The sequence below is a fragment of the Schistocerca nitens genome, chromosome 7 (genome assembly GCF_023898315.1).
Source record: "Schistocerca nitens isolate TAMUIC-IGC-003100 chromosome 7, iqSchNite1.1, whole genome shotgun sequence".
NCBI classification, from domain to species: Eukaryota; Metazoa; Arthropoda; class Insecta; order Orthoptera; family Acrididae; genus Schistocerca; species Schistocerca nitens.
Genome location: NC_064620.1, coordinates 151,590,208 through 151,602,965, shown reverse-complemented (window position 1 = coordinate 151,602,965; position 12,758 = coordinate 151,590,208). Strand labels below are relative to the sequence as shown.

At 40.6% G+C, this 12,758-nt stretch overlaps 1 protein-coding gene across 1 annotated transcript in view; it reads right to left on the bottom strand.

The window, feature by feature from the left end:
* The window catches only part of LOC126195511 (sushi, von Willebrand factor type A, EGF and pentraxin domain-containing protein 1-like), a 436,314-nt gene that overhangs the window by 281,686 nt on the left and 141,870 nt on the right, over positions 1-12,758 (bottom strand). Inside the window, exon 3 of the mRNA XM_049934138.1 lies at positions 12,349-12,365. Coding sequence (XP_049790095.1) covers positions 12,349-12,365 — 17 coding nt within the window. The remainder of the gene's footprint in view (positions 1-12,348; positions 12,366-12,758) is intronic.

Here is a 12,758-nt window from a genome sequence, read left to right as displayed (position 1 = left end):
ATTTTGATATTGGTACTTCGTGAATTACATTCCGTCCTGCTATTTATATAAATCAGGTATATTAGATTGATCATTTGTGGCTAAACAGTCTCGGTTATTTGGCGTGTGTTACAACTGCTGCAATACTAGAAAGGCCTATTTCGTTTTACCTAGCAGACAGTGACAAAATAGACATAATCAAATCGAGAAAGCAGACCAGTCTTGGGTACTATTCGTGTTAACAGCTTTTTCAGTATTAGACGACAATTTGATTTTTCATGTAGCAAAACGTTTGACGAACTTTGGTGAGGTAATAGATTCCTTCGCAGAGAGGAAAGCACGCCATGTAAAGCTGTAGCAAGATTAGAGAGCAACAAATGCTGGGACGTAAGGATTATCTTTACTGGTTTTTTGTTTCCTTTATTTAATTTTATGTCACGCAAAAGAGAAAGTTATTAGCTAAGAGGCAATAAAGGGTGCAAATTTCCTGAAGAGTTTTTATTCCCCCGGTCACGAATAATCCCACCCAGTATTAAGTGTGAGTTTTTTTTTTGTTTTACTTGGGGGGGGGGGGGGGGTTGGATGCCAAACCGGCCGACTGGGAGTAGGAGATGCACAAAATGACATTTTAATTTCCTCTGTCCTGAATATAGGTTTGATAAATTCCATTGCAAAATATACACCTTTGAATTCCACAGAGCGAAATAGAGTGACGTGCGATGTAAGAATGCTGCGTGAAGAGCCGTGGCACTGCACTTCAGCACACTTAAGACCACATAACATGTATTACATTTCCTCAAGCATATAATTATGTTTTATACATCAAACTCTTCAGAAAGATGCGTGCTAGAAAATGAACACATTTTAGAAAACGCTGGAGGGGGGCGGGGGAAGGGGCGCTATCAAGTTTTTGCCCCGGCTCGGAATTATCGTAGGCCCGGGGCTGCCTCCCTTTCCCCACACACGCAAAAGTTCCTTTTCAACTTCCCACGTTTTATGATTTGATACATTTTTTGTTGCCTTGAAAACGCAAGATTCCTTATTAAAGAGTGGTAAACAATAACGGTATTACTTGAAAGAAACATGACAAGGGCTCCGCAATTAATCCCCAAATCTTTTACTTGTACGGTACTTACTTTTTTCGTTCTGTAGTTTTCTGTTTCACTTAGCTTCTTCACGCCGTTTTTGGTGTCGGATAGGTTACATTTTAAAAACGAGTAGCTGACACACACACGCAATGAGAACATATAAAACCAAAGCTGACAACTTGAACACGAATCGAGCGAAACACAACCATTATAGCAGTCGCGGCAGTGACATTAACAATCGGCGTCCAAATGAACTCAACAATGAACCCTACCTACTACGCTAGCAACAAAAATGGTTCAAATGGCTCTGAGCACTATGGGACTTAACATCTATGGTCATCAGTCCCCTAGAACTTAGAACTACTTAAACCTAACTAACCTAAGGACAGCACACAACACCCAGTCATCACGAGGCAGAGAAAATCTCTGACCCCGCCTGGAATCGAACCGCTAGCAACAGTGCTGCTGTCTGTTGGTCACCTACTTTTCAGATTATATGCTATTCTCTTTTTCTATATGTGTGACCACGTCTACTGCAAGTTCAAGTGCCGGTTGAGGTCCAGCGGTTCCCCGTTTCGGCCTACCTGATCTACGAAAAAGTCCGGTCCTGTTTCTGTCAACTGACCACGATGTTGGCAAATCATAAATGAGCGTCTGCGCTTACACGCTTGCGGCACTGAAGCCTGGCGCCCCCCTAAAAGGTCCTGGATGCGTTTTCTTCGCTGGACCACTGTCCCCTTTCGATATGCTATACTCTATGAACTGAATTGCAGCTTCGTTTATTGCCAGACACAATAAGAAGCAAAATCCTCCGCCGAGTAAACATATAGATTGTACGGGTACATATCACTTACTTCATATGATTTTCCTGCGTTCTCTACTCTTGTTATCTGGCTGAAGGCACACCTGAATATACTGTCACTGCGGTGAGTGCTCTTGCCAGAAAGTTTTCTGGTTGTCAAATGTTTCGTTACATACAGGGTTGGCTCCGTCCCGATGTATCGGGACCGTCACCGTAATGGACTTTCTCGTCCCGACAAGACTTGAGTTGTCATATCTAGCTGCGACCATGTCGGGACACTCTGAGATGGGGGTATACAAATAAAGTAAAAATTTATTTAATATGATTAATTTTTATTTGGAACACATTTATATGGAACTTCGTGCAGCAGAAGTAGCTGGTACATAATATTTTTCGGACGATTTCACCTTTTTCAGCATGTCTTTTTTTTTCCTTTAACGTATTTACAAAACTCTGTGCGAGTCAGCATGTAGACTGGCACTGTAAGATTGATTCTACAGTCCCTGGCAGCAGTCGATTTCTTTCATCAGTACACTGAGCCAACATCAGCGAAAATACTGTTGTGTGCGGGAATAGAAAACAAATACCCCCATAATTTTAGCAAGTGGCACAAATGTTCATGATTTTTCGTTTCCTTAAGGAAGTAAAACCACCTTTCTTCCATGGAGACATAGTCAGCCTAGTCTCTAAAAAGCTCTTCAGATACCTATATTAGTGAAAACAAGTGTCGCCTGAAATTTTCACATCAGTTTTAGTGCCGGCCCCTGTGGCCGAACGGTTCTAGGCGCTTCAGTCCGGAACCGCGCTGCTGCTGTCACAGGTTCGAATCCTACCTCGGGCATGGATGTGTGTGATGTCCTTAGGTTAGTTAGGTTTAAGTAGTTGGTTCTAAGTCTAGGGGACTGATGACCTCAGATGTTAAGTCCCATAGTGCTTAGAGCCATTTGAACCAGTTTTAGTCAGTTATATAATTGTGTTTTCAATCATCACGCAAACTGCGGTTTCAGATTCCATCATGCAATCAAATACTTGGTATTTATTAATAGAAATAGCCCATTCTTTTCTCCAAATTTCGAAATCAATTTTTTCGTGGTTAGGGTTCTCATTCTTTAATTTGTTCAAATTCATCGTGGTTTGCCATGGCAATAAAATTGGCAATCTTCCTTCCTTTCATACAACTTTGAGTGTCGATTATTATATTTCTTATTTCAATTATCGAGACTTTATTCTTCTCCACGATTTTTATATTTTTTTCCAAACAGAACCAAGTTTGACTGCAGAAACACGAAGTAAATTTCCTGATCGGACAACCGAAAATCTAAAATTATTTTAGGTGGCCTGTCTTCGATGTCATTTTTCTTTTTAAAGGAACCCAAAGGTTAAGAAATTCTCTCAACTAGCGGGCATTAACGACAGTCGTTTTTGTATGAGATGAAGAATCTGATTGACATCGACGTGCAAGCAGAGCTCTTCAGCTTTTCTGTCCTTACCGTGTATACTGCAAAATAGTTAAATGTATTGTCTAGGGTTGCCACCCATTCTGATGTATGGAGATCGTAACCGTTATGGACCTCCTTTTCCCGACATCCCGCCACGATTTCGGATGATTACACGAAAGAGTGGTCTTTTGTAAAGAAAGGATGTATGGATCAGGAAGCGATGTGTGAGATTTGTAGCTGTTACATTTCAGTACCTTAGAGCGGTAAGGCAGATGCAAGGTATCACATTTCTAGGAAGGATCATACAAATAGATTGGCACCAGCATAGACATCAAAGCCAGTTTCTACGATAAAAGAAGATGCTCAGGAAGAATGCTCGTTGCTGCTGCTCGTTGAATCTCATGTGTCTCGTGGCTCACAACTTAGTGCAGATATTTTCATCTGATACCATTTCACGGACATTCTTATCAGTTTACCTTTGCCCACCATGCAACAAGCGTGAACGCTACTATCTAGTGTATTTATGACACGAGTTAAATGGCAAGAAAAGGCACGAACATTTTTTCCACAGAAGCGACGTAACGGTACCATTTGGAACCCTCTCCCCTCTCCTCCCGACATTAACCAATGTCGGGAGGATAGGGAAGGGAATGCCAAATGGTACCAGTACGTCGCTTGTGGAGAAAAAATGTTCGCGAACCGAAGCTCCACTTGGGCATCTTTTCCGGGTGGGCAGCTTTCCCGGTTTTCGAAAACATTATATTTGAAACTCTACCGAATTCCTGACCTAACAGAGTCGTCACTATTTGCACTGCACGCAGCAGACATTTAACAATGGCCTTCCTGTGTGTTTTCTACGTTGTCAGGGATTTCCAATTTTTAACGATGTTCTTCCTCTCGACTTGGAGCGAAGACTTTTTGGTTGTCTACAAAAGTGTTTCATCTGCTCATTAATTCACATCTAAGTAAGAGCTGCTTGTTTTTCTTAATATAACATATAATTGTGCTTCAGAATCGCTTTTAGTCGTCGCGTTTAGGTTTAAAAGGACTACTGCCAGAGCTGCACTAGGAACTTTAGAAGAAATGGGATAACTTTGCCAACCTAGAATTTCATATTCTTTTCAACATTTTCCGTAATATCTTTTAGAGCGTGCGTTTTTATTTTGTTTTACACGTTTCCAAATGTCAAGACACATCACGGCCGAGCTAGGAGTCCATAGGTATCAAAATGGCGACGATATTACGTATATTTTGCTATCCCTGCAATGGTTCATACGGAAATGAAAATTGGAAAGGCAATTGGAATCCGTAGCAGTCGGCTTATAACCATCACAAATGAAATTTAGTGTTTGTCTTCAAAGACACCAAGGAGCCCGACTGCGTTGAGTAATGACGAAGAAGACGAGAACTTCAAAGAAGTCATTGTCTCTTCTTTGGAGATTGAGAGTTCAAGGTGTCATATCTTCGAACAACAAACTAAGAGAAACGTTTTTAGTTCCTAAACATGCCTGCCGAAACTTTATTCAATGTGCAAGACATTATTTGCCTCCTTATAATGTAAACTGGGCAGATTTTACCTTTTCTGATGAAACTTTCAGAATCTCCTTTCAAGTCTGAATGTTGTAGATTTAAAGCTTACTATTTTAATGTTGTGAATATTTTTATACCTACCCGTCTTTCAAATTTTCATAGTTTTAACTACGTTTTCTCTCATTTTTTGTGACTTACGCTTGTTTTAATACAGTTGACAACGTTGCCCCGTTTCTCTGGTAACTTTGTCATCGCTATTTGCAAATTTTTATCGCATAAATGTTCTCTTAATTTATTATGTTTCCATAAATTATGGAACTAGGGATTAGGGTTAATGAATTATAACGGTTCTTGGGCATTTTCGTACATATCAGTTCATACAGTAATTTAAAGAAAATAAATAAAAGCGGCGTAGTTGTCCCTATTGGCGGTACTTTTAACACTATAGGTGTACTTTCAATGATATGGGTGTTCTACAGGGTTCGACATTGGGTCTGCTCTTATTCTTGTCGTATATCCAAGAAGAAGAAATAGTACTGGTTACTGACAATGCTAGTATTATAATCACGCCTAACGGAGTAACTGCACTGAAAATGTGAGTAATATTTTCTTGAAAATTAATAACTAGTTTTCCGCAAATGGATGTCACAGAATTTCGATAAAACGCAGCACATGAAAATCAGTAGGGTACAAGGCCTGAGCATATCATTGGAAATAATGCATCAGGGTAAACCCACAAACGAAAGAGAATGGTCTTTTTCTTGGATGTTTATAAGGATCTGAATTAGAAGTAGGGACGACGGTTATTGCTGAAACAAGCGGTTTTCGGCTCTATTGTTCTTTTTTTCATCTCCAGTTTAAACTGACTGTTAAAACCGCTCAAAGTAAACGGTTTCTGAAATCACCAATTTTCGGTTTTTTATTGCTATTATTTGTAGTAATAAAAATAGATACCGAACAGACTGAAAACTTATGTTAAATTGTCCGTTTCCAAGAGCAACACGGAGAAAGTCATATTATGCACACCCAGGCGGCAGATCAGCTACTTTCTATTTTTATCAAACTGTGAATGACTTGTTACGTTTTTAATTTATTATTGCTGCCGTAAGTTCCTTTCTCTTTTATTTTATAGGAATAGCACATAAAGCCTTAATATTTTAACCCTTTCAGCCTTGAATTTTTTCTGGAAGAAAGAAAATTGTTCTTAATGTGGCACTGCTCGTAGGTTATTTTTTAAATGATTTTAGATGCAAGATTTATATAAAGACATGTACCCGTTTTCAGAACATACTTTGTACGAGGCATGTTCAAAAAATTCCGGAACATTCGTAATTTCGCGCCAGAGGTGTATTGGAGCGAAATGAGGTTGGCATCTCTGCACATGCTTGTGTTTAATGTGTAACTGCTGGAAGTTTCATTTTTGTATGTCTGTTAGTTATTGCTCTGTGCTGTATTGAGTAGAACGTTGTGTCGCACAGTTTACGAATTTCAAAGTAGGAGAGTTAGAGAAGCAACGCGTCTGCATTAAATTTTGAGTGAAACTCAAGTAAACCTCTACAGAGACACACCAAATGATGCAGGAAACCTACGGTTATGAGTGCCGAAGCAGTACTCGGTGGTGCGAATGGTTGAAACGATTTAAAAATGGCCGGACGGAAAGTTAAAGATGACTCTCGTTCAGGACGCTCTTAGACGTCTACCGACGACGCTTCTGTCAGGAATGTCAACGAAATTGTGTTTGCCAATCGAAGACTGACTGCCCAAGATATTGCAGAAGAATGTAACATTTCAGGTGGATCATGTCATTTAATCCTGACACAACATCTTGGACTGCAACGTGTTGCCGCCAAGTTCGTCCCACGGCTCATGAGTCAAGACCAGAAAGACTTTCGCTTCGGAATCTGTGAAGAGCTTTTGGATCGCGCAAATGAGAGCGAGAGTTCTGTAAGAGAATCACAACTGGTGATGAGACGTCGGTCTACGGTTATGAAGTTGGGACCAAGCGTCATCAGACTTCACAATAGGTCGGGAAAGGTTCAAGAAAAAGCTCGTCAGGTCAGGTCAAATGTCAAAGCTATGCTGATAGTTCTCTTTGACTTTGAAGCATTAGTACATCTTGAATTTGTGCCACAGGGAAAAGCCGTTAGTCAGTGGTACTATCGGGGCGTGTTGCGACGCCTCCAAGAAAATGGTAAAAGGAAACGACCAGAAATGTGGCGGACAATTCGTGACTCTTGCATCACAATAACGCACCCACACATTCATCCCTGTTGGTGCGTGCTTATTGGACACAAAACGAAATCACTATGCTGCTTCATCCGCTGTGCTCTCCAGATCTGGCCCCTGCGGTTTTTTTTTTATTATTTCCAAAGTTGAAAACTCCGCTGAAAGGACGAAGCTTTGCAACGATAGACGAGATAAAAGAAAATTCACAGACGGTGCTTCGCGCGATCCAGCAAGAGGTCTACCTAGACTGCTTCCGGAGGTGGAAACGGCGTTGGAAGCGGTGTATAAATTGTGGAAGAGAGTATTTCGGAGGAGACCATGCACAGTAAGAAAAAGGTAAGGGTAGAAAAATTTTATGGACAAAGTTCCGAAATTTTTTGATCACGCCTCGTACACTCGGCTTCAGCTCATAGACTAAAATAACTAACTACGAAAAATTCTCTATCGTAATGAATAGTTCAAAAATGGTTCAAATGGCTCTGAGCACTATGGGACTCAACTGCTGAGGTCATTAGTCCCCTAGAACTTAGAACTAGTTAAACCTAACTAACCTAAGGACATCACAAACATCCATGCCCGAGGCAGGATTCGAACCTGCGACCGTAGCGGTCTTGCGGTTCCAGACTGCAGCGCCTTTAACCGCACGGCCACTTCGACCGGCGTAATGAATAGTAACATGGTCATTCAGCAATTATCATGCCTTCCATGGTGGCCGAGGGGTTCTAGGCGCTTCAGTCTGGAACCGCGCGACCACTACCGTCGCAGGTTCGAATCCTGCCTCGGGCATGGATGTGTGTAATGTCCTTAGATTAGTTAGGTTTAAGTAGTTCTAAATTCTAGGGGACTGATGATCTCAGATTTTAAGTCCCATAGTACTCAGAGCCATTGGAACCAAGTAATTATCACAGAAAATAACAATATTCAATTATACAGTAGAAGATAGTGAACCATCCACGTCCGCATTTTCTGGTGGCCACGAGCTGCTGCATTGACTTGCTGATTCATAGTGATGCCCAACAGTTGGCGGCACTTGCGAATAATGAAGGGGCTGAACATTCACAAATTTGTACATCAGGTTTCCATTGGAAAAAAAAATACTTCTGTTGCAGCGAAGACACAGTAAAAGTTAATGTACACAATTGTAGCCAGAATATCGGAAAGGGTTAAAGCAATTGGAGCATAGTACTTCATTGCTGCCAACTTTGTAAAATACTTGCCGACTACGGTTGGCACCATTCTGTAATAACAACAGATGATCAGCGACGACATCGAGGAAAACTACCGTATATACCAGTTGGGGGTGGGAGAAGGGAGGGGGGGGGGGGGGAAGCCTGCTTACAGCACGCAGACGCGTACCGTCTACTAGCACACGCCAGACGACGACAGATACATCTTTCTCGGCAGTACTGCTCCAATTCTTACGTCATGTGTTTGTTGCTCGTCTCTGTCTGCGTTGTTATTATTTAAGAGGACTGATGGCTTTTTCCATTTTCTGTAATAACGCAATATTTTAAAAGCAATGGAACTTTTACTGATAAATATTGCCGTTTTTTTAAGTTTAATGAAAAAACAAACAAAAAATTACCACCACCGCCGTTTTTTTACCCGGTTATTTGCTAAAAACTGTTGTAACTGATGTAAGTAGGCTGTTTAGGTTTTTTTATTAGTAACGCCACCTCTGTATGAAAATCACCGGCTGTGCCGTGTGCAGTCTGTGGCTGCTTTGCATTGTTGTAATACTCAACCATTGTAGTGTTAGGCAGCTGGCTGTGAACAGCGCGTAGCGTTGGGCAGTTGGAGGTGTGCCGCCAGCAGTGGTGGATGTGGCGAGAGAGATGGCGCAGTTTTGTAATTTGTCATGATATCAAGGTAAATACATTGTTTGTTCTCTATTAATATCTTTCATTTGCTAACTATCCCTATCAGTAGTTAGTGCCTTCCATAGTTTGAATCTTTTATTTAGCTGGCAGTAGTGGCGCTCGCTGTATTGCAGTAGCTTGAGCAGCGAAGATTTTTGTGAGGTAAGTGATTTGTGAAAGAGATAGTTTAATGTTAGTCAGGGCCATTCTCTTCTAGAGATTTTGAAAGTCAGATTGCGTTGCGCTAAAAAAAAAAAAAATATTGTGTGTCAGGTTAAGGACAGTCGTGTATATTGTTCAAAAGGGGACGTTTCATATGTCGACCCTTAGCCGAGGATACCTCACTGGAATCTTCTGATTTTTTCCTTGTAGTTTGTGTAATTAGTGTAGATTTTGTTTATTGCTAGCGCGTAATTATAGAGAGAATTTCCTTTGTAGTTGTAGTTTTTCATTGTTGTACAGTAAAACAGTTGTGGCATGCATGTAGATTTGCACCAAGTATTTGGCAGCTGCAATTAACTAGATATTATTCTCAGTGTTATGTTAATGTGTTCTCTTATTTTTGCTCTTCAAATTGTGTTTTTCTGTGTTGTCGTGTGAAATACTGTGACAATAATGACGTGTGAAAAACGTAACACTAGGCTCCAAAGCAAACTGAGAAATAATAGTGACGACGAGCGTAGCTTGCCAGCACCACTGTGTAATGAATTAACAGATGTTCAAAGTAATAATTTGGTAGCTGTGCATAGAGAAATGGAGCGGGCTGCAAACAATGGTGTAGACAGCGAAACAATTAGAGAACAGGGAAGCATTATCGATCGATCGGTCGGCGACAGCTCGCCTCAGGAATCCGAAACGACAGGAAACAATCTCGCAAATGCTGTAGATTCAGATTTTGGATCCTCACCGTTTTCTCAAATAAGTCAAGACACATTTTCTGCTTGTCAAAATGTGAATGTTTCCGGTGCAAATTCACTGCCGAAAAGCACTGAGGAACATGTTCCAGACACCAGTGCATTGTTATTACAATTAATACAACAAATGGGACAAACACAACAAAAGCTTCAAAAGTTAGACACAATGGAACAAAATCTTCGAAAGTTAGACACAGTGGAACAAAATCTCAAAAAGTTAGACACCACACTTGAACAAACACGTGAGGATTTAACTAATGAGTTACATCACATTGAATCGAAATGTCAAAAAGTCTGTAATGACGTAAAAACACAAATTTGTGAGCATTTCCAACCTATTTTTTCGCGTCATGAAAATGCACTACAGAATCACGAAGCAGCCATAAAAGAACTGCAAACTACTGTTCATGAAAATCATGAGACCTTGCAAGCTAAATTTGACTCAGTTGCATCTACCGATTCGGTTATGCAACTTGCAAAAACTCAGGAAAACTTGAAGGACACAGTAGATTCGATTTCAACACAAATGGACACTCTGAAACTTGGTTCAGAAAAACACACTGAGGAAATGTGTTCACTATCGGAGAAAGTAGGCGAACTTTCGGATCAGGTCACTAACTTATCTACAAAGGTAGATGATGATCTGAATGGCACAAGACCTGTAGCCTTCACTGACACAGAAGAGTATGAACAAATTAGAAAATTCAAACAAAATCAAAATCAAATCAATACACAGTACAAAAGAGAAATCCGCGAAGTACAAGATCAGCTGACACAGGTAATACAAGAATTACGTATTTCAGAGGACACTCGCGCCCCAACACGGGAAGAGGGACTTAGAAATACGGAACAGCCACAAAATAATAACACAGGGCATTTCGGAAGTTATGAAAGAAACTGGCAATGCGCACCGAATTTTGAGATGGAACGGCCGACACGACCTAACAATGAGCGATATGCGACTCGCCGACATGATGACTTTGACTATAAGCTGTTCATTACTACACGTAAATTCAAAACGTTTAAGAATTCTGCCAACGACATTCATCCACAAGCGTGGCTCGATCAATTCTCTCATTGTTTTCCCCCCAACTGGTCATTAGAACACAGATTAGAATTTATGTGTGGCTATTTAGAGAATGAACCAGCTGTAAGAATGCGTTCGGTCATTCACGATTGTCATAGTGAAGGAGAATTTTACCATGCCTTCCTCTCAGCATATTGGTCTCAAACCACACAAGACCGAGTAAAACATGGCATCATAATGATGAAACATTTCGAACAATCTGAATTCTCCAGTCTTGTGAAATATTTTGAAGACATGTTGCACAAGAATCAGTACCTGTCAAACCCATACAGCCCCTCAGAACTCATCCGCATTTGCTTAATCAAATTACCTGAACATTTACGACATACTATTTTGGCAGGACGTTGCAAAGACGACATTGAAGCTTTTCAGGGACTGTTACAAGAACTGGAAATTGACACTGACAATCGCGGAACGCAGGAGCACAACAATTACAGATCACATCCGTCGCAATTCCGCGATGAAAGAAATAATAACTGGACGCGACAAGGCTATTCTCACAACACAAATCGTGACCGAAACAGACACCACCCGTATAACAACCGTTGGCAGAGTCGTAATAATTACAGGGAAAGATCACCTCTCCGCGGTAATGACTATCACAGAGATAATCAGAGAAACAGACAATATGGGAACCAAAATAATTATTATTACGGGAGACAGAATAACTTTAGACGCAACGGTCCAGCGCGCAGTTACGATTCAGGGAGAAATTCCCCATCACTTAACCGACAAGAAAGAAACTACAGGAACTACCAACATGATGACAGACGATGTGATCATAACGACAGACCTGAATTGCATCAGAACTGGCGGGATTTAAACAGGGCAGGGCCCTCTCGTCACGATGAATTTGTAGAAGTTAGGTCTCCTAATCCCAATAACGGCGCGCGGCAACAAAGAGACAGACAATGACTCGCACAGCAGGCAGCCGCGTGCGCCCGCTGGCTCCGAGAAAAATAACATAAGACGCTAGCCTTGAAAAAAATTCCAGCATTCTTTACCGACGTATAAAACATGACAATTGCTTTTCAGTTGAAAGTCTGCGTACTATGAAGAGTAAAGGATTACACCACATTTCACACGTAAAACCGTTTATTGAAAGATAATCTGCTTTTTTTTTTTAATGCAACATTTTGGTTTACTTGAAAATACATTCTGGGTTTAAAGTACTTTCTGTGAGATACCAGATGACACAGTGGTTAGTTTATGTGACAGCTACACGATTTTATCACGACGCTACTAATGTGTGACACAATTCATCTTGTTGCTTTTGCGGTGTATCTGTTTTATATCTGCACAGTTTTCTGAATTCTTCAGGAAAGAAAAACATGTTTTAGTAGTAACTTTTGTGGTATAGCAACAATGAGGCAGCCTTTTCCGTAGCACAACAATACGTTACAGCACAATACTTTCTTCATCACAACAATAAGCGTAATAACTAAGATATCTATACGCAAAGCATTTCACTTTTGTGTATCATCAGGTAAGTACATTGACTTCTGCAGAACTTAGCTTTCGGAGGACGATAACTACGACACTTCCACAGAGATTATCTTACAACATGACGCACAGTTTAGCGCTACAGGACACGTATTTGAGTGATTAATTTTGTACTTCAAACATTTATTTTTAAAGATTTTTGAATTACAAAGAAAGTTTTCCGAGATATATTTCATTCCATTGCTGTAATCTGTAACACCTGAGGGTATAATTACATTAATCCTCAGGGGGGTACACGCTTACTTTGTGTACCATGTGTGTGGCAACCACAAGGAACCCTAGCTAATATGGTATTTGCTTATACAACTTTACACATCGGTACCATATTTCT